A 22332-nucleotide genomic window follows, 5' to 3' on the forward strand; every position below is an offset into this window, starting at 1 on the left:
ACTTAATACATTGCTTAATAAAATGAAAATAATCAATTATCCAAGAGGGCCCAATTTACGGCCACTCTAACATACTTATTCCATTAGACAGTGCCTGCTCTTCAGCATCACAGTTCACCCCATTTTCATGACTGGCCCCCTACATACAAAGAGGGACTTTGCTTCTCCAAGGCACTGGCAGGATGAGCAGTATAACATACCTGCCAGCCATGCTTTGCTCCTTGCACAGATACATCTGCCTGCTTCCAAGCACCACGTTACCCATTGCCCCTTTCCACGCTGCTCTAAGGTGGACTCTGCTGCTCTAAGGTGGGCTCTGCTGCTCAGAAGTCCTGGACTGGGTCACCCCTTTGCAGTGTTATTTCTACACTCTATGATGAAGGTTAGATTTTTACCTAAACTGAACTCTGCTAAGCTGTCGGTGCTGCTATCAGTTTGGAACTCAAGGCTTTGCTGCAGCTGTTTGTGTTGCAGTTATAAAGTGCAAATCCCTGCTGTCGGACAGAGCCTGCTCCGATCTCCTCACTATTTAAATAGGAAGGGAAAAAGAGGATGACACAGAAGTAATTGACTCAGGCTGGAAGGGGCTCTGAGCACCTGATTAAGCTCTTAATGTCCCTGCTCAATACAGAGGAATTGGACCAGACAACCTTTGAAGGTCCCTTCCAACTCATCTCAAATTAGTGGTGGAAACAACCTCAATCCACAGTTTTAACCATCAGGTCACAGCTTCTCCCATAATGATCCCTCTGTGCATCTTGCAATCTAGTGTCCCAGACCAATGACAAGATAGCATTCCTTTCAATACATATAATTGCTACTGCTGGTAGAGCTCCAGGCATCTCTTTGCTATTCCTACCCAGGAAATGTAATTGTGGTCTAACTGCCACGCTTTCGGGTTTTCTCTTGTGTAGGAGGACAAGACAGCACCTGTGTGGCCATTTAACCTTCAAACACGTGAGGTTTGCAGAACAACCTTCGGGTAGAGATTTGAAAGGAAACAGAAGAGACTTAAATGTCTGATTCCCACTGGGCAGGAGGAGCCCTCATTTAGGCAAAGATCATCAGAGAACTTCAGACCGTTCTATTTCATTCAGTTATGCCTGAATACATCTGAATACACCCGGGTCAGGCTGCCATGACAATTCATCCACTCTGACTCACTCTGTCACCCTCCTTCCTTGTATTCAGACAGAGGCAAAGGAGGGGCTGCTCTCAGCCAGAGAGGTCCTTCTTTCAGCTCATCCCTGTCATAAAGCAGGGAGGCACTGAAACTTGCAGCTCTCAATAATTCTGTGGGATTCTTTGCCCCTGAATAAACACATAAGCAAAACTAAATTCAACAGCAGCAGACGCAAGTCTGATCAAGGAGAGCATAGCAGAAAGAACAGGCTAGAGCAAACAGACCCACATACCAGCATGGGTGGATCTACTGTGACAACTCAGACAATATCGGGTCTGACAGCCAGGCTGCAGCGCTGGAGGGCAGCAACTTCCTGCCACCGAGTTTGTTTTTCTTGTGATTCCTCAATCAGGGAAGTCAGACAGCTGATCCCAGAAACAACAGCTGGGAGCAGCCCAGCACTCAACACCATTGTCATGAACATCTCTCCTGAAGATCCTGATGTTAAAGGGAGGGTGCAACAGAAACCCACTGGCCAGAAGCCCATCCGAACTGGAAAAACCCTCAAGTGTTTACAGCAAAGATTTCAGAAGTGCTCAGCAATTAAGATTCTCAACTTGAGACAGTCTCACAGAGGCCCAGACTATTAGTGTGCCTGCCTGCAGCAAACTGTGCATCAAACTCCTTGGCAAGGAAACAGAGGAGCAACAGGGAAAGACGATTTGATTATTCCCTCCCCTTCATCTGTCAGAGCCTGAAAGAGGCAGAAGGATGCGACTAAGCAGTGGCCTCAGCTGCAAGGAGACACTCTTAAATGGTGGCAAGAGACTGTATTGCTTTGCTGACACCAAAAGCAGAGAGAAGCACATGTGCTAGCAATGCAACAACCCTCTGAAGAAGAGTTTAGCTTCTGTAAGTAAACCCAAGGTATCCCAGAATCACCACCTGTGGCATAAGAAGTTCCAATCCATAGGAATCTCTCTCCTTTTTCCTGTAAAGGTCATGGAAGATTACATTTCCTGGAAGGGAAATGTTTTTTATTAGTCAACCAGACAGCGAAAGAACAGCCTACAGCAAGATCAGGACATTAATTGACAAAGAATAGTTACATGATACTGTTCACTTGCAAGCGTCTGTGAAAGCACACGACGCTTATTGCTTGAATCTAGGGAACTCTGTGTCCCCCTTGAAAAGGGAGAATAATGCCTTAGGAAACCCTGTGGCATCCCACTCCATACCCCTGATACATTTAGATACGTACAGAAGCAAAACAATACAGCCTAGCAAGTAAAACAGAAGGCTGCCCAGTCTGCTGAGCTTTAATGCTACACAGAAGCATCTTCAGGATAAAGCCTACTCCTTACTTTCCTCGCTGGTCCTAATGCTAAGAACACGTATCACACCTTTCTCCTTATTCATATGAGCAGATCCATCGGAATGGGTACAGATTTAACTCATTTCAGTCCCCTTCACCTTGGGCCAAATCTCCTTGTGCTTATCCTCAAAGGGAAGCATCATCTAATCAGTGCACTGAGCGAAACTTCTCATCTCAGAGAAGCATCTCCCATGCAAGAAGGCTGCACGTTTCCTTTAAAACCTTCAATATAACAGTGAAACACCTCCACAGCTGGGCAAAAAATGTGGCACCAGTTTTGCCTACATTACATGTGATCGGGTTAAAAATCAAGTCAGAACGAGAAGCAAGTGTGGTCTTCTAAGGAAGTTATTGCTTTATCATGAAGGATGCAGGAGTTCTTAGTTAATGACGCTGCTGAATGGTTAATTATCTCTCAGAATACACATGGGATGGGGAAGAAATGATTATGAGGCACTGGGTTGCTAGGGAGTAGAGGCTTTAGGAACAAAAGGCAAACGGGTGCTTGGGGCAAGGAATCGCCATCCCTCTTCTTTGCAATGCATGTCGTGAGCATCTGCAGCACGGTATTAGAGCTGGTTAATAATAAACTGCAGTGCTCGGCACCTGCCAGGCTAATTGCAGCACAGCATGTCTGAGTGCTGCGTGGAGAGCATCTGGAGACAGCACTGAGCTCAGTGCATTTTAAGGGCTCACAGGAAGAAACGTGCTCGTGTGCTGGCTCTTGAGTGCCTGACCACTACTAAATCTCTGCTCTGGAGCGAGGAATGCAGATTGCTTTAACAAGAAGACAGAAGGAATAGATGCTTATTGTGATTCCAGTTCTCCATTCCTCACCCTGAAGTCTGCTGAGGCCAGTGGGAAAACTCACCTCAGCTTTTCTCTACCATTAGTCTGCAGTGTGGCCATGGCAACTCAGAATCGCTTGGGAGGTCACAGAGCTGGAGAAGAGCATTGCATTTCCTTCATAAGAGCTCTGAGTGAGGTTCAGTTCTGAACAGGGACCTGGCACGAGGCCTAGGCAGCACCTATGTCCCACAAAAGGAGGTCTTGTACACAGGGAACTTGACTCACATCTCTTATCAGTACTGCAAATGAATTAAACCTGCTTGTGTTTCATACGTTCTTCAGAAAAATAAGCCTTTGGCTTGACCTTGTTGAAATCTGCAACCCTCAATAAAGATTAGGCATAGCAAAACTTGGGTTACTGTAACACTAACCCAGCGCCCAGCCTGCTTCTGGGTCTTTTAGTCTCTCTTTCTGATTCCTGATACCAGAGGGAGAGAAATTGTTCTTCTGACAGCTCCAAGAACACCAGGCAACCTCCACTGCTTCACCAGAATCCTTATAGGGACCTTCCCCATCTTTCTCTGCCATAGCCTCCCCCAGAAGCTCAGATGCAGCAGTACAGCATTACCAACCTTGCAGAGCAGGCCTTACAGTGAGCACAGTCCTGCATGGCACAGCCTATCCAAGCTGCTGTTTCCACAGGCAGAGGTGATAAAACAGAATATATTCAGCCAGTCTTTAGAAGCTTAACCTTAAACTTCAGCAGAAGGAAAAAGCAGCTGATGATCAAATTTAATGACATTTCTACAGAAGAAACCAGCATAGCACATCCGAACCTTAATCAAGCCTGGTGCCTCAATGTCAAAAGAAGATATTCAGTGGTTCATTGGGGAAGAGCCTTTAGGTGGTTTTAACTATTCTATCCAGCCAATATTCTAATTGCTCTGCCTAACCTCTAGAGATTATCATTAAGTTTCTGGCTCACTGCCCCACTGTGTGTGACAAAAGCATTTCAGGCTTACCAATGAGGTTTTCAATGCTCTCCATAGGAGGTCGGAGAGGACCACTGGATTCTGCAGCAAGAACAATGCAGATTTCTTTGCTGATAAGAATGGCAGGGGGAAAAAAAGCATTACAACAGGCTCTGTGCATGCATTGAAAGAGAAAGGATCTTAGCTTGACAGCGTTAGTCACCCCATTCTACATCACCAACATTATAATGCACAAATGTGACCTGGCTTGAGTTGTGCTGCATGAGTTTGCCTTAATTCCCCGGTGTGGCTCACCTGGATTCTTTGTTATCCATAGATACTGAACAGAGCCCCACTGCTCTTCAGCATGGGTTCGTGTTTAGGCATCACAGAAACAAGGCAACAGGTTCTCAGTTTCAGAGATCACAAACCTTATGGTAGAGTGCATATGGCACCAACCACACAGCCTGATCAAAACGAACACCACAGTACTGTACTGTACATGTATGTGAAATGCTCACATTTATTATGCTATCAAAGAGACCAGCAGTGCCCTTAATTACTGTGCATGCCAACACGTGAGCCCAGCTTAAGATTAAACAGCATTGCTCCATACGGACAGCAAAAACAACATGCTAAAAATCACTTGAGTTCCACACAGATTTGAGTCTGGAATATCCTTCCATGGGGATATAAATTTAGTAATCAATGTGTCGTCAAATCTGTCCTTATAGGCAAAGACACAGACATCATGTCATCTACACCCAAAACTAACCAAATGAGAACAGGTTAGAGAGCACAGATCAGCATATCATTTACTGACACTGCACTCATTTACACTGGTTAAGAACCTGGAAAGAATATCATTGGTGGTATAGACCTTTACACAGAAGGATTATAGAAATCCTTCGCTTTCAAATGAAGTCATTAACACTTTTCTACAGCAGATTAACATTTCCATTTCACAGATGAGGATCAAGACTTTCCTACAGTCATTATGAAGTCAGTGGCATAAAGGCAGCTGTCCCTTTAAGTTCTCATCGTGGAAAAAAAAACAAAGAAACAAGTCCCATTTCTAAGCCCAATCAAAAAAATAACAGCAATCCTTAACGCTTGGAGAACCAATTCCAAGCAAACCACATAAAATCTGCTCAAAATCACCCATAAAGGGTGGATATTTAAGCAAACTGGTAAGAGCTGCGAGCAGTGATGCTGTACAACCCAGACTGATTTGGCTTTCTGTGGGTGTGTCAATTATACATTCACACTTGCACGCTCAACCAGGTGTGTCCAACAGGAACAACATAGAAGCGCTTTGGGGTGAAAAAAAGCCCTTCCTGGGTTTAGTTCAGAGCCTCAAAACCCAAACAAGAGGGTGAAGCCATGGAGTGGGAGGACAATTTCTTCTACTAAGCTTTTTCCCTTTCTTTTTTGGTGTCAATCATAAAACACTCACAGCTCACACAGGGCTGCCAGCAGCGCTGTGTTTGTCTGAGCCTTCCTCATGCATCCATCAGCATAAGCACTTCTGGCAGCTCTGCTTACTCCATAATTCTTGTGCAGAAATAGGAAAATCTAATTCTCCCCTCTCCTAATTTACATTAGCTTTGCTCCTAAGCGGAACGGAAATGATTTATAAACGACTCTTTGCTTTTGCAGAAGGAACTTAGCACCTTTCGGCATAACACGTTCTGCCTCACTCAGCCTCATTTCTGCCCCAACCCAAGCTGAGAAGTGCCAGAATGCTGCCTTGTGAATAGTCCTGCTGGGTGACATCACTTATCATGCCACCGTACTGCCAGCCAATTGGGGAGGCTTTTCTCACACAGCCTTTAGCTCTCACCTAACCGGGAAGCCTATAGGAAAAAGCTGCAGCACTGGCAATGGACCCACTCTTGCTGCCGATGCTTATCTGACCACACCTCCTCCTTCTCATTTCCCACTCCAGTGTGCACGCACATCACACACACACACACAGAACACAGCAGAGGCAGAACAGCCACACGCTGCAAAAACCCATTTCCGAGCATTAGGAATTTGGCAGTGATTCAGATATGAACTTACTTCTTGTTCTGGAGATTGATGGTTTTGAGCAGTAATATCAGTGAGGGATGCTTCCTTTTCCAAGTCACTGATTATTTTAACTCATTGTTATTGCGCTGCACTGCCTCTGTATTTCAGTCCTACTCATTTGCAGTCAGAGCCAGCCCAATTGTGGCCATAACTCCATGAACAGACAGTGCAGAGTCATGTTCTGACATTCACAGAATCACACAACAGTCTGGTTTTCAAAGGCCCACAATGCTCATCCCATTCCAACCCCTGCTATGTGCAGGGTCACCAACCAGCAGCCCAGGCTGCTCAGAGCCACATCCAGCCTGGCCTTGAATGCCTGCAGGGATGGGGCATCCACAGCCTCCTTGGGCAACCTGTTCCAGTTCCATCCCTGTCTGTAATCAGTTGATTTGGCCACTTAAGCTGATCACACTCAGCACACAGAAGCAAAGCCCAACATTGGAAGCAGCAAAGCTGTGGTGCTGCAAACTGAGGCTTGTAATTGCATGCAGTGTTTCCAGCACAGAAATGCTTCATTGTGGCTGCATTCTGGTAGGAGAAAGGGGAAATGAGCACACAAAGTCGTGGGATGGAGCAAGCTATTAAAATATTGGTAAGAACCAGAATCCCAGTGATCTCATCTACTCTTCAAACAGTGCTCAGGAAGAAGCTATAATCATCAATTGTCAATTAATTCTTATTCTAAAGCAAAAAGACAATCAGTACATCCAAGTGCAAACTGTACAGTCTGCTGGAACCAGCACAGCCTACTCATGCGAGAGGGAAATAACCATAGGTGTGCTGTGAAATTCAAAGGGAGGCTGGAGGTTGTACTCATAGACCACGACCCAGGTAACTCAGCAGCACTAAATGATTTCACTCCAAGTCAGCAGAGGTCACGCAACATTTTTTCCAGGCCTTCAGGAAGATTTCTCTGGCAGAAAAGTCCAGAAGATCATTTTAAGTTCTGAGATGAAACCAATTTAGATTACTTATTAAGCCCTCTTACCTCTGACCATAACAGACTACCCTTCTTTATAACCTACTTCGTCTGAGGTGACAACAAAACAAGTGATTCCTGAACAAACCCTTCTGGATATCGCTAGAGAACAGAGAAACCAAATTATTAGAGTCCAAATGTAAAAGCACAGAATATCTACAAATACCCATCTGAATAAACTGTGGGTCTCAAGGAACCAGAAAAGAGGCAAAACAAGGCAGTGTTTTGTCTCAAGAATTCAGATACTTCATGGAATAGGTGGGAACTCAGAGTGTGTGCTCATGTTATTTGGGGAGCAATGAGCAGCAGCATGAGAACACAAGCAAAGAAAGGAAAAAGGAGCAACCAACAAATAATACTGGGCAGACCATAAGAAAGAGGAAGCAGGATGAGAACAGAAAGCACCCAAGGAATGCACGAAGATTTTTGTGCATGCAAAAGCAGAAACAAGAGGTTCTCAATAAGCAGTAAGCTGCAGGAACAAGCAATGCTGTCCCAGCCGAGAATCTGTTAAATGGAGTATATCCATGTTCATCTCAAAGGCTGCAACAACTGAACCAGCACTGCATACACTGTCATCTTTGCAAGGATACGTGCCCTTCTAATTCACCCCAGCTTTAAGAGAACTTAAACTGTTGTAGGACTCACGCTATCCTTGCCCTTTATTATATACAAAAGAATAAGTACTCATGGAATTTTCTGCCCTTAAGGTTCATTAATTTCTCCCCAGACACCAAACTGCAAGTTAAACAAACGGTTCTAATGCAAAAAGGAAAGTCTCTCTATAACTCTGCAGTCTTACCATAGAGGTGTTAAGGGAACGATCTGAAGCAGAAAATGCTGCCTTCCATACTCAATCTTCTGGCAGCAGCTCAAGAAGTTCAGTCATGTTTACTTTCCTTAATGGAAACCCACCCCTTGCTCTCCCCTTAATGCCAGCACTGATCACACCCCAAGAGCTGCAAGCAGTTGGGCTGAGCCAGCTGTGTCTGGCCAAAGTAACATCCAGTGCAGAGCACACACAGAGTGATTAAAGGAGACAGAAAGTAACACAGCTTTTCCTTTTTTCACGTGGACATTTGGTAGATGAAGCATTAGATTATTTTTTTTCCCAGAAGTATTTAAGGTATTATAGACTGTTTTTGAAGTGATGACAGAACTATATATCACAATTCGAAAGCCCAAAACACAGAATAGCCCTCGGATACAAACACTTGCACAGAGCCAGGATTTCACTTTTAGACAGAGTTTTTGCACGTATACTCACACACACATCAGTATATAAAGAACCTTTTAATATAGAGGAACTTTTTCATAAAGCACAGAATTCAAAGTTAATTCTAATATTTCCATCTGCATACAGCTAATAATGAAAACAGGGTAAGTAAGAGTCAATATCCCATGTTGGTGTTGTGCAAACAGCTAATCGTGGAAAAACCTCCAGGTGTATCATAGTAAGGATAGAAGGTAACTCCCCCTGAACGTAACATAAAACACTTGGTACTGATAACAGGGAGAACAGAGACACTACACTGCTAACTTACCCAGCTTATCAGCTGCACGGATAAGTAATATCAATATATTGCTCTAAATCAAATATGCAAGTCCCTTCCCTTCAGGTCTTACTTGAGTATTCTTGCACCGGAATGGAAAAAACTTGAATGAAATAGTAAAGTTAAGTCCAGCCACATTCCATCACAATGGGATTTGGAACAGAAAACCAAATCCTTCAGCAGAGGTGCTGTTGCTTTATGCAGTCCCATCCTGCACCCGTTCTTCTGCAAAACACCACATTAGAATCAATCAAGTTTGGAGGTGTGTGACAAATGTTTGGTCTCCAGTACCTGCTACAGAGCTGTACTGCAGAATTGGTTCAAAGAATTGGTCATTCAAAACCTCCAGCAGAAACTGCATCAGGAAGTCATGAAATCTAGTAGGATTTATAACGTTATACATAAAGATCCCCTAAGGAGGGGGGGGTGGGGGGTCATTTCCCAAGAATTTTGCATTAAAAGCATGGCAAAAACCATTAGGTAAGTAAAACAGGCAGAATCACATTTCACATTTCTAACTACCAGCTGAATTCCACCAATGTGATGCTCCCAGAAGTAAACAGTGCTTGAACCAACAACATGGAGGCAGATTAACAACGAGGGGTTATGTCCCTTATTCTTTAATCCACAAATTTAACAGCATTAGAAAACAGAAAAAGAACAAACGGAGTAGAGTTGACTAACAGCACAAAACTGGATCAACTCTACTTTACATCTCATATGTTGCTATGTTACTTTGCTTTAGAACCTCTCTTTAATGCAGTGCTGGAGGGAGTGCACAGGTATACACTGCCAATGGAAGTGTTTTTATTGAGTGCTTCAGAAAAAGAAGCCGATGGTATCGAGATGCTCAAATAAACCAACCCAAGCCATCTTTAAAAAGAAATTATTCCAGTCTATAAATAGCAGCTTCCACATTCATATAACCCATGTGTTACACAAGGAATATGGAATACGAGTTCCATACAACATGATACAAAGCAGTCCTGCTCCTGAAAAAAGAGAAAGCAAAGAAAAAGGCGCAGCATGAAGTAATGTCAGACAAGCAGTTTTGTGAGAGCTTTAATGGCACAAAATGTTTATAAGCTACAACTTATACATGTACTGTAAACTGTATAGAATGTTACAAAGTGCTAACTAATTTATGAAGAATGCATAATCACTTTGGCTCAGTTCACTCCAATGTTTCAATTGATGTCAACTAAAAAAAATTTCGAGTTTCTTATCATCTTCAGCTTTTGCTTTTGAAAAGAGTAAGCAAATAAGTTCTGACTGCAGTTACTTTACCTGCTGTGTTTTCGACGTGTGAGTTTATGCAATCTTTTGTTGATCCTATTTACAAATATCGTAAGCCAGTTTTTGATGCATGTAAGAAAAACAAAGCCTGCTTTTTATTTTTATCTTATTTCCAAAACTGTAAACAGGTATAAAGCTTTTTAAACATCTACCTTAACAAAACTTCAACTATCAACAGTTGAAACCCCTTTTCAAATGATATAATCTGTTTCTGTTCCTTGTGAAACCAGAGAGTTGTAGACTTTCATCCCAAGGTTATAGTAGGGTATCAATACTGCATCATATCATAGCAAGTGGTACAGTGATCATGGATTCATCCCTCAGCTGTAATCCTTATGATTTTCTATGTCATGGCTGCTTCAAACATTATAAACTATCTGTTGATACTCCAGCCACAAGCTTGCAGTGTTACTTGTCAGATATTCTGAAGAAACGTCTTTTAATTTAGAAAGGGGTCATTTTGTTTCGTCAAAGGAAAGCATTCCCTACTCAGTAAAAATCCCCACTTTTTCCCCACTATCCCAATTTTGATACAAAACAAGGTGCTACAATTAGAACTGAAAGCGTATCAGCCTTTCCCCACCCCCTCAGCTTTTCAGGACTACAAAACTCTGCACTTGGTAGCATCCCTCACCACTTCCTCCTTACCTCCCCCACCTTTGGGTGAAACCCAACCTCCACACCTGAAACAAAGATGCGGTTGTAGGCAACTCAGGTGCCACTATAATTCACAGCTACAAGAGAAAGCAGATGTCTTCAACAGAATGGTTAGACTGCTCTTTTACCCTGAAAGCATTCTCTAACAGCATCCAGAAGTAGAGAATAAAACTAAATACAGGTTAGCAGTGGATTTCTAATCAGCTGTTTCCACTTCCTGGGAGCTAACTAAGCTCTCTCAAACCAAACCTCAATTGGGATTTAGCTGCTGTTTAACAGCTGTTCCAAGCGATCACTGTCATATCAAATGTTCAACTTTATAAAATCTGATCCAAGCAAACAATCCAGGTGGCTGTTCTCTCCAAACCAGCTGACTGTATTTTCTTAACGTTTTTCTACAAGTCAGACTACTAAAGTTTTTATTTAAATGAGATTTTTGCTAGTCTTAAAATTAGCATTGTTCCCTAAATACTTAGTATTAAAGTCTATACGATATTTTTTTTTAATATATTCATATATATATATATATAAAAGAGTATTCTATCCTTCAGAGTCATGCTACATGTTCTGAAATCCAATAAAATCTATTTAAGGACACGGACGTCCCAATGCTTTGTAACAATTTGGTACTAAAGCTTCACATTTTGAAAAGAAGTGTCACTGAAGGAGGACAAGGCTTAATGTTCCCTAAGGTAAAAGTTCAACAACATTAGCAAGGAGTTCTACCTAACATGAGACATCACGAGTGACTTTCAGGTTCCATGTACCCCCAAAGGAGATTGTACAGTAAACAATGAGAGAGGAATATTGAAAACTCATTTGCAAAAGACATTTCAGAGCTTTACAACCTCTGAATCTTTACATACCTGCAAGATTGTCCCTCCCCCCTAAAGATTGGTCAACCACCTCACCTTCTGAAACTGCCCCGTTATGGTAATTGTAAAACAGTTCCACGACAAACATATCCTTTTACACAGAGTCTAACTACACCTACAGCTGTTGGGTTTTTCCTTAATTTAAAACTACAGTTCATAGGAAGATTTCACATTTAAAATTCTCCCCTAAGAAAACATGAAAGGAAAAGAAAAAGCTTCTTCACATGCAAACAATGCATTTGTGGTTTTTTTTCTCTAATCACTTCTAGGCATCAGACAGATTTCCTACAAGGAATAAGGAGCTGACTTCATAGAAAAGACAAAATTACAACAATTATCTAATATTAAAATATGCTGATGGATTTAGGTATTCTACTTTAAAACTTATGCCTCCTGCAAAACAAATGGTATTAGCCAACGTAAGGGGGAATGTAAAGGAAATTCCCCTGTGAGCTGATTTAAACCATGTTTTATTGCCAGGAATTTCTTAAGTTTATTTCACAACCAGTTTGTTTTTGGAAAGCAGAATTCAATTTCACTCCAATCGATAATTTTCTTCGGAAGATAATTTTATCACTACGACACAGTCAACATTTACACCATGCACAACTGCAATTTAAGTCAGGTTGCACTAAGGAGGCAACAGCATCACTGATAAAATTAAAACTTGCTGGTGGCATTTTGCATCGAGAGAAGCCCTTGCAACATATAGACAGTTGTAAACTCTGTTCAGCAACTCTGACGTGTCTTGCAGGCCAAGAGGCAAAGGAATGGGAGGAGAGAGGAAAAGAATGTGGATAGCAAAACACCTCAACAGAGTTCCAACACAATACTGAATTCCAGAATTAGCAAAAAACCTGGATATGTAAAGAAAGGGTGAAGTCAGGGTCATGCTTAAAACGGTCTCAAGTCAAATGTACTAAACGAGACAGAAACACCTTCACAGGTCACGTGGGTTTCCAGGTTTTGCACTCCGTCTTTCAGTAAGTGCTGGCTGAAGGTGTGGTCAGTCGTTTTCCGATGTAGATGCTGAAATAAAAAGTATAAAGCATATCACAGTTCACAGAAATGCTCCCCTGTTTCTCAGTTCTTGTGCATTCTGCTATTCTGATTCATCTTTCAAGCGTGATGAGGTTCTTCCAAAGACTTCATTTCTCCTTTTATAAAATGACTTAAGAGTGACACTGTCAGGCGAGCCTAGAAGGACTGATGTTATCAGTGTTCAGTTCCAAGCTCACCTGAAATACCCAGTCCAGGAGCTCTGATGCACTTTGTAGACTAGCTGACTGAGGGGGCTCTTGAAGAGCTCAGCAACACTCCCAGATGATTATTACAGTAAAACAAAGTATTGCCAAAAAGACGTACTGAGGATCTACAGAAACATGGGCCTTTGATATTCAGGCAACATTTGACACAAAGGTACACTTATGCAGTAGCATGACTATCGTACAATATACTTTCATAGATTCTGTCCTCCTGATTTACTCAATGTGTGCCTTTACCCCTTCACAGAAGAATATAAGATGGATAAACAAGTTAGAATTTAAGCAAGCTCAAAAATGTTGAATTATGCAGGCATGGAGGACTCTGCTGAGCAAATCAGTACCTGATCTCACAGGACACATCCAGTATTTCATGTATCTAAGCATTCCAACCTTTATAATCTTCTAGTATCAGAGAACTACAGCATTAGTCAGTGAAAATTACAGAGTATGCACCATACACAGAGATCTTCAGCAGCCGGTATTTGCACACTGTAATTCTGTAATGGTGTGTTAACATTACAGCAGTTTTTCACCTGCTCTGTCTTACTTTCTCTACATAACTTGAAGTATTTAAGAAGAACACAAGGATAACCAAATGGTACGTGTTGTAACTACAAAGGTTATCTGCAGTTACATGCAGTTAAATCCATGATAATCCATGCATTTTCAATATAAGAAACTTGACATACAAATAAAACATTCATGGCTATCATTGCTGCAACGTCTTCCTGCATTTAAAAACAAAAGCGAAAAAGGCAACTCTCTTGAGCAAGGTACAACAACACTCGAGTTATTCCAGACAAAGCCCCTTTCAGCAAGCACCCGACATTCAAGTAAAGCAGAAAATCAAAGCCAGATGCAAAAAGTTGAAGTGAGATAATTCTTAGGTGAATACTTACCCTAGTCCCAGAGCCAAAACATGAGATATGAACAGAGATGGAATGAAAACCTTAAGAAATTCTGCTGAGAAAATGCCACCTTTCTTCATTGCTCCACTTTTCCTCATACTTAAAGACACTGAACGTTTAGGATGTCTGAAATGAAACTCCCTGAAAGAGGGGGAGGAGAGAAAAAAATACAACATTTTTTTTCTTGTTGCCTTTCTTTTATTGCACACACATGCACAGATCTCTGCAGGAACTTTTTTTTTCCTTTTCCTTTTTTAAAGTACAAAGAGCTGGAGATCAAAGCAAGAGATCCCTTACAGAGTAAAGGATCAAAGAGAAAATAGGAAGTATTGTTGGAGAGACCACTTACACAGACAGTATAGAGACAAAGGGAGCAGTAGCTGAAGAGAGAGGTAAGTCTGAGAGAGGGAATTTCAGGATGTGAAATCTTTTCTTCCAGAAATGGTCTTATTCGGACAGTAAGAGTAACTGCATCTAAGTGAGTCTCATGGTGCTTCCCACCTTCATATAAAGGAGCTCTAGGGAGCCTGCTTGTTGCACTAGATGATCTCCAGAGGTCCCTTCCAACCCATACAATTGTGTAAAATTCATTAAAAGAAGTTTAACTCACTTGGGAGGAATGTTTTCAGGCCTACTCGACCAGTCTGACACCCAGTCAGCACTTTTCTTCAACACTTCCAACTCTTTCTCTCCTTCTACTGCTTCTTCTTCAGACTGAAAGCACACATGGGACAAACCTTGTAACAGCCAGTTAACTCGTCCTCATGGCATTAAAGTTGAGAACAACAATGGGATTAAACTGATAAGCACCAAATGGCAGCACTTGATAAACAAGCAAGTGTTCTTGGGCTACCTACTACTTAAAAAAGATTTTACTGTGTTAAAATAATGCACTGCAGAGGCCAGCATGTCACTAATTGCGTTATTATATATAGGAACACAGCATCACAGTAAGTTGGGTTTTTTGCACATGGATCTTGTTGTTTGGGTATTTTTGTTGTTGTTTGTTTAATGCTAGTTGTAATTAACCCCAGTTTTTACAAGAAAACCAATTTCGTGACATTTGATTTGATTTTACGCTCTACTGAGTGTAGATAAATCACAGAAAAGCAAAATAAAATGGTTTCAAAAACAATACTTAGAAGGTCTTTAAAGGAGTTACTTAAAATTACTGTTACATGCAGCTAGTGGACTCTCCTGCATACATCTCAGGCGCAGAAGGGAAAAATCAAGCACTCAGCACAGCTGCCTTCACCCAAGGAGTTAACATCGCAGCTAAAAGGACCAGAGAATTTAGAAAAATAAAATATATGACTTTTAAAATAAGTGGAAACTGCCAAAAGCAACCATATTCAACAAAACAGAGATGGCAGACCTAGCCAGCAACTTCATTCTGGCTCTCTGCAGGGCTCCAGTGCACCAGTCCTACTCTTTGGCCAGATCTTAGACACAATTAAATGCAAGGTTTTATTTTTCCAGGATTGCTTTCCTATGCTGCTGAAGACATCAAATTCCATTACATTAGCAGACCAAGAGTTCAGCATTAGCGTCCTTTCGGTTTGTATTGTGAAGACTGCTCACTATCATGCGAGCTGATTGATTCATAAAGCAATTCATTGAGGTCTCAGAATGAAAAAACCTGCTAGAGAGCAGTAGTTCAATGAATGTCTTTTGACAGGTAAAATATATAATATTAAAGACCTTCTGAGGTGACAGAGAACTTGCTCTGCGCTTCAAGTACTCCCAGTATCGACCTATGTATGATTTATATGTACAATACCTACAACTTTAACATATTTTTCAAAGTTAATTATTTTAAAAGGTTAAATACCTGAGAACTACTGTCTTTACTTGTGTGCATTTCCACATCAAATGTTATCTGTCCATCTTCTTGAGGTGAAGGGCTAAAGAAAAATGGATTTCATTATGTCACTTTTGTCACACTATACTGTCAGCTACAGAATAATTAGCATTAATGGCATCTCAGCTGAATCACTTCCACATGCACTTCTGCACACTATTCAAATGAGTAACAGACTACAGTCACAATCACTGGAACAAGAATGTCTTCAAGAAACCTTTGCTTTGCTCTTTTATATTTTAAACAATCCCACCTCTCTCAACAGGACTGACTGCCACTGCACAGGATCTGGACTGGAAATACTGAACATAGAGGTAAGAAGCGGCCTATTTTCTATTAAAGCAAGAGTTCTGTTTTAAATATTGTATGAAGTGCCTTCAAAGATCGCCTACTATAGCCTGTAATTAAATCAGGCCTAACTAATTTTAAGTATATTTTATTACTGATCAGCTACTTAATGTGTACAGTAGGCAAGACAGTTCAACAAACAACCATCATTCAGAAAATCCAAAGGAGGCATAAGCAGATGGATATGTAAAATTATCTATAGAAAGAAGTCATAGACCTACAAATCTGGCCTAAAGCCTTCAATTGAAAGGCACAGTGAAGAACTAAGAATACCATACTGCTCTCGTGTGCCTCAAGGGATTATATTGCCAGGCAAAGATATTCTGCCTTCATAGGAAAAACAGCAGAATACTGAAAGCAGGAAGTACAAATTCCAAGTGTCTTTTTTTCTACCAAGCCCAGTGATGCGTTTTATTATGTTTGACTGAAAACAAGGATATATATATATATCACATTATTACTAATGAACCAGTAAAGCTAATATTTCATACCCTAAATGGCTTATGACAATGTTCACTTACCTGTCACAGTGGGAACTACCTCTTGAACTGCTCTGTCCTGATTCATGCTGGGCATCCAGAAGGATTTTCTCCATGTCTCCATTATGGATGGAGGATGATGATGGGACATGCTCCAGCCCTCCGTTTTTCCCATTGCCATTATCATTGCTATTGCCATTGCCATTCATCTGCAACTCCACCCAGGAACCTGTAGGGCAAGACAGACATCATTTCATTAAAAGCAGCGAAACTAAAACCAAGTAAAGTTTATCAACTACACACAGCAAAAGAGCCCTGAACATGGTGAATTCAGATAACACCGCTGCTGGATAAAGCTCAAAAACACGTACTGAAGACAAGGCTGATGTGTTTCTTCCTGTCGCACAAAAACCACCCCCATAATGTTATGTTGCTTCCTACCTCTGGAGCTAGGCACGCTAACTGCCCCCCATCTTCCCAGGTGTTAATACTTTAACAGACCCCATTTCTCTCTATAGTCTGAAGTTTCCATTATCTATGTGGCACTCAATTATACTAATCACTCCCCTTCCCTGTTCTGCTCCTATGATCCTCTTTCAAAGGATATTCTATTCTCCTAGCCCTGCTTCCATAGAACTCCCCAACCTACAATTTTATACCATCCTTCTTTCTTCCACTTCCAAAGGCCTTCATCTCCAAACCAGCCTCTGCCTTCACATTTACTTATGTTGAAGTCATACAAGAAAAAAGACCCCAAACATGAATGTATCCCCTGAACCACAACGCAGCTGAGGGTTGATGCACCTCTGGGCCCATCAAGTCTGGCCCAGCAGGGCCACCCAGAGCTGCTGAATATCTATATAAGATCTCACACCTCTCTGGGCAACCCATGCTCTCAATAAAGAAATGCTTCCTGAGATTGAGATAGAACTTCTTGTGTTCCTGTTTCAATTTAATGTGCAGGTTAAATAAACAAAAAACCAGCGTTTACCACCATGTTCCCAAGAGCCGTGTTTCAATTTGTACCCTACCACTCAATGTCCTGAGGGGTAGAACAGATCTCCACCCTTCATTCTGTTCCAAATATTTAAATACATTCCCTATCCAACTGCAACTCCAACCATCTCATTAAGATATAAACCAAGAATCAGATGACTGCACAGCCCACAGAAGACCTGCTGGCTTAACACAGCTGACAACTGATAGATTTCCTTTAGCAGTTATCACCTCAATCACTAAATTCCACACTGCATTTACCTATGCTGTAAAATCCTGTCATTTACCTTCATTCTAAGGGTCTGTGTAAGAAAATATCTGCACTTAGGACCTTCTGATGTTTCATTCTGTCAATAAAGCCGTAAGGTCTACAGGCCTTTCTGTTAAATCCTCTTCAATCACGTTCATAACCCTATTAAGTGATTTTGCATTTGATGCAGCCACCATTTCAAAGACTTGATTAAAAACTGAGCTGCGAACACAATGAACTACTTGAAACATCATCAGAACATAAAGGACACGGTGTTCACTCTATCGTCTATAAAGTTCCTATGTCCACCCAAAGAGATCACAGCAGTTTCCTGAACATAAATGCTGTTTCTATTTAATGTTGTACATAAATAATGTGAGAAGATCCTGATTAGGGAGAGCAAAGATCTCTGATTTCTCACAAGTATAACATCTTCAGTGCAACATTATTTCCCATCATCAGAGAGATAAGGATTTCACACATATAACACCAGGCTTCCATGAAATGTAATTGACTCTATCTGAAGGTGAATGGAAAATAAGGCCTAAAAATACCAACAAAATAGCTGAAATGACTCCTTAAAATTACCTCCATTGGTTTGAAACTTCAATAGTGATTTCTTGTCTTATGAAATGCATCTTTAATGGCTTCATTTGTTTTTACAGCCCAAGCTTTGGCTCTGTTAGTGACACAGGAAGCGTATGACCAAGTGAGTTCACAGATTATCAACCTGTTTTTGTGAACCTGGAATAGTTTCTCCATGCTATCAGCTCCTAACACTGGATATTATGCTCTGCTGAGTCCCGGTGGTTTACAGCCTGTTCTCCCCCATCTGTATTCACAAGCAAGGAATCTGGGTGTGCTCAGAGCTTACACACAACCACACAGCGTACACCAACCCTAGCAGATATCGAGCTGCTTCAACCAGCCCTCCAAAGCAATGGGTTTAATGAGGGTTTTATTGGTGAATGGTGTTCAACCCGGACTGACAAAACTCCTTGTTTATCTAAAATATGTTGCAGCCACACCAGGAAGAGCAGCCCAATTAACTGTGAGTAAAGAGACCCAACACGCTGAGCGGTGGTTTACATGACCAGCAGCACGTTCCCTGTCTGACCTCACTTTTAATGAATCAAAATACACTCACAGAAGCCTAATCTGACATCAAGCTACAACACGTTACATCCTCCCACTGGGATCTACAGCAGGTTTATGAGCAGCCAGCAAACTTTGCAGAGCTAAACAGAGGGATGGCAGCCTCTGCTTGGGGGCAGCAGCACAAGGAAATACTGCAGAGCAACCAGCCGTGATGTTAATCACCCACATCAGAGTGTTTAATTTACTGTATATCCCATCTGACTGTTAAGCTGGAGATATGGCAGAACTCAGCATTCTCACCTGAGCCTTCAATGTAACCTCCTGAGTTTATTTCCCTTCTGAAATCATGGGATTTCTCCCAAATTATGTGAATTCTGGCTATGTTCTAATGCAAATGAAGAGAAAAACCAACAGCAGTAACTCTGAGAGCCATTTTATACCAGGTCTCTGCTTAATGTGAAGTGAACTACCAACCTATTGCACTTCATAAGCAGTTACATCTGCTGAATTCTTTAAGAGTTAAGCTGACATATTTTCTTGCCCAGGTAGAAATAATGAAATTAATTAAACTGTAGGATATTCGCTCCCTATTTCTATTACACTGCAGCCAATTCAGCAGGACCCCAATGCAATCAGTGGGAAGCCACAGCGTGCTGACCAGTCCAGGATCAGCATTTAACAAGGGCTTATGCAGAAGCATTAAGTCGGTTCATAAGCAAACCCTCCTAAATCCTGTTGCAAAACTGAAGCACCAACAGGCTGGCACCTGGCGTGTAGCCACTATGCACACATAGGCTTCTATTAAATAGAGAAATCCAGAGTGTTTTCAGGTATATGCATGTGTAGAATTAAAAGCAGTGAACAGCTCATTAGTCTGAGCCATGATCAATCTGAATCAACTAAGTCCAACACTAACAAGAGGGGAATAAAGCAAGCTGGTCATGCTCCCATAGAGGTAATTATTAAGCAAGTTTTCCATGACAGAGCTAGATGGGTTCCTACCTGAGGTGCAACTGATTGCTTGTCAATATGTAACAGAGCTCTATAATAATTAAAACGGAGGAAGCATCCCAAAGCATATAAGCTTTTTTTGTTTTCTTTTTGAACCCAACAAAGCAAAGCTTCAGTTATCAGTTTTATTCCCAGGTCTTCAATTCAAAGTGCTTGGAGATCTCTGAATGAAAGGCCTTAAACACGCACAAATGACACACAGAGCAAAATGAATAAGTGTCTAAACTCATTAGCCTGAAAAGGGTCACTGAAAAGCTTATATAATGGCAACAAATGCACCTATAACACCAAAGCATTGTGGAATGGCTTGAACATCTGAAAGCGGGACTAAATCCATGTGCAGCTGATTGGTTGCACTTGTTTTGTTCACCCAGCACAGATTACTGAGCATTTCCTCTCATACCTTGTGCTCACCACCTCCAGTAATCACATTGATTTTGTTAAGCCTTTATGCACTGACCCAGCAGCAAGATCTACGTGGGCAGATCCAGCCTGGGCTTACAGCATTCATCCCTTGTGGTTCCCATCTTACAGCTTTGCAGAGTAACTTAATGTACCAGCAGAAAACAGTGTGAAAATACTTAAGTACAGAAGTGAAGATGGGAATTTATTAAATGAAGCAATGAGTTTGAATCACAGAATCATAGAATGGCCTGGGTTGAAAAGGATGACAGTGATCAGCTGCTTCCAACCCACTGTTATATGCAGGGTCACCAACCAGCAGCCCAGGCTGCCCAGAGCCACATCCAGCCTGGCCTTGAATGCCTGCAGGGATGGGGCATCCACAGCCTCCTTATCACAAGGTGTAACATTACTGTGATGGGCCAGCCGCCGTTTATTCCTTAATGCAATTCACAGCGAGTTACAAGAACTCAACCATCCCTCGCGTTTCACTGTCAGTTTAACTTCATCATAAACCCCGAAGGGATGGTTAATCATTGACATCATTTATTCACCTCTTCACCTGGGGTATCCTTAACAATTACAACCAGACACACATCGAAGCAGCTGTTTCAAACATGGGATAAGTGTCTGTCAGGTGAGCACCGGAGCCCCCATGGATGCTCCTTGTGAGCGTTATTCAGGGAACAAAAGGATGCAGGGAGCAGCTGACACAGATGCCGGATATAGAGGAAAATAGCTCACGTCAGCGGTATCGACTCAGCCACTGAATAAACTCATTCCCACACTCACGCTCCTCCCCCTTATCGTGCTGCATCCCCATCTTAGCTGGTAACACCAACCGCTGAATAAACTCAGCTCTAAACCACAACACAAACCCCCTCAACCCCAGTTTCACCCCATACACCTCAGCCCTTCCATATCAGCCCAGGCCTTGAGTCCCACAGCTCATGGGGGCACCCAATCTCTCCTTCCCCACTTCTAAAGCTCAGCTCCCCCAGCCCAACCCCACTCCCCCTCATCACAGAATGACCCAGGTTGGAAGGGACCTCAAGGATCATGTAGTTCCAACCCCCCTGCCTAGCAGGGCCACCAAACATACACATTTACTAGATCAGGTTGCCCAGGAGACCCCATAGATCCCCATAGAGACCCCATAGACCGCACAGATCCCCATAGAGACCCCATAGATCCCCATAGAGACCCCATAGACCGCACAGATCCCCATAGAGACCCCATAGACACCTCATAGATCCCCATAGATCCTCATAGAGACCTCATAGATCCCCATAGAGACCCCACAGATCCCCACAGAGACCCCATAGACCGCACAGATCCCCACAGAGACCCCATAGATCCCCATAGAGACCCCTTAGAGACCCCATAGATCCCCAAGATAGACCCCATAGATCAGATTGCCCAGGGCCCTGTCCAACCTGGCCCTGAACACCTCCATGGACGGGGCATCCACAACCTCCCTGGGCAGCCTATTCCAGGGCCTAACCACTCTCCTAGTGAAGAACTTCCCCCTAACATCCAACCTAAATCTTCCCTCTTTTAACTTAAAGCCATTTCCCCGTGTCCTGCTATTGTCAGCCCTTTCCAAGAGTTTAAGGGAAGAGTAAGTTCCCTTCAGGTATTGAAAGGCTGCAATGAGGTCACCCCGCAACCTTCTCTTCTCCAGGCTGAACAAACCCAACTCCCTCAGCCTGTCCTCATAGGGGAGGTGCTCTCCCCCTCACGCATCCCCCCCCTCCCCCGGCCCAACCCACTCACTATTGAGGCCCGGTTCGGTTTGCGTCCCTTCAGCCGGTGGGTTGTTGTTATTGTTGTGTTGCGGCGGCTCCTGAGGGCTGGACATGGCGGCTGAGGAGACGGAGGAGCCGCTGGGGTTGGGACAACAACAACAAACCTGGACTCCGCTCCGGGCCCAGCCGCCCCGCCTCCTCGCAATGCGCATGCGCGAGATGCGCTGTTTCCACCCTTCCACCGCCGCGCATGCGCAGACAGCCCCGGGGCG

At 42.6% G+C, this 22332-nt stretch overlaps 1 protein-coding gene across 1 annotated transcript; it reads right to left on the reverse strand.

Moving 5' to 3' along the window:
- Positions 1 to 9915: 9915 nt before the first annotated feature.
- BNIP3L (BCL2 interacting protein 3 like) lies at positions 9916 to 22261 on the reverse strand. Its single transcript, XM_015883005.3, has 6 exons — positions 22089 to 22261; positions 16598 to 16784; positions 15699 to 15771; positions 14478 to 14581; positions 13859 to 14008; positions 9916 to 12723 (listed from the first exon to the last, which is right to left on the reverse strand). The coding sequence occupies exons 1-6, from the start codon at positions 22171 to 22173 to the stop codon at positions 12675 to 12677; spliced, it is 648 nt and encodes a 215-aa protein (XP_015738491.2). The 5' UTR covers positions 22174 to 22261; the 3' UTR covers positions 9916 to 12674.
- Positions 22262 to 22332: the final 71 nt, after the last annotated feature.

Source organism: Coturnix japonica, chromosome 10, assembly GCF_054131305.1.
Source record: "Coturnix japonica strain WE chromosome 10, WE-NBRP24, whole genome shotgun sequence".
NCBI lineage: Eukaryota > Metazoa > Chordata > Aves > Galliformes > Phasianidae > Coturnix > Coturnix japonica.

Excerpts from the sequence above, each read along its gene's own strand:
- BNIP3L (XM_015883005.3), bottom strand. The coding sequence starts at position 22,173 with ATGTCCAGCCCTCAGGAGCCGCCGCAACACAACAATAACAACAACCCA. Across the intron at positions 16,785-22,088 it reads AACCGAACCGGGCCTCAATA|GTTCCTGGGTGGAGTTGCAG; the intron begins GTGAGTGGGTTG and ends CTTGCCCTACAG. Across the intron at positions 14,582-15,698 it reads GTAAAGACAGTAGTTCTCAG|TCTGAAGAAGAAGCAGTAGA; the intron begins GTATTTAACCTT and ends GTGTGCTTTCAG.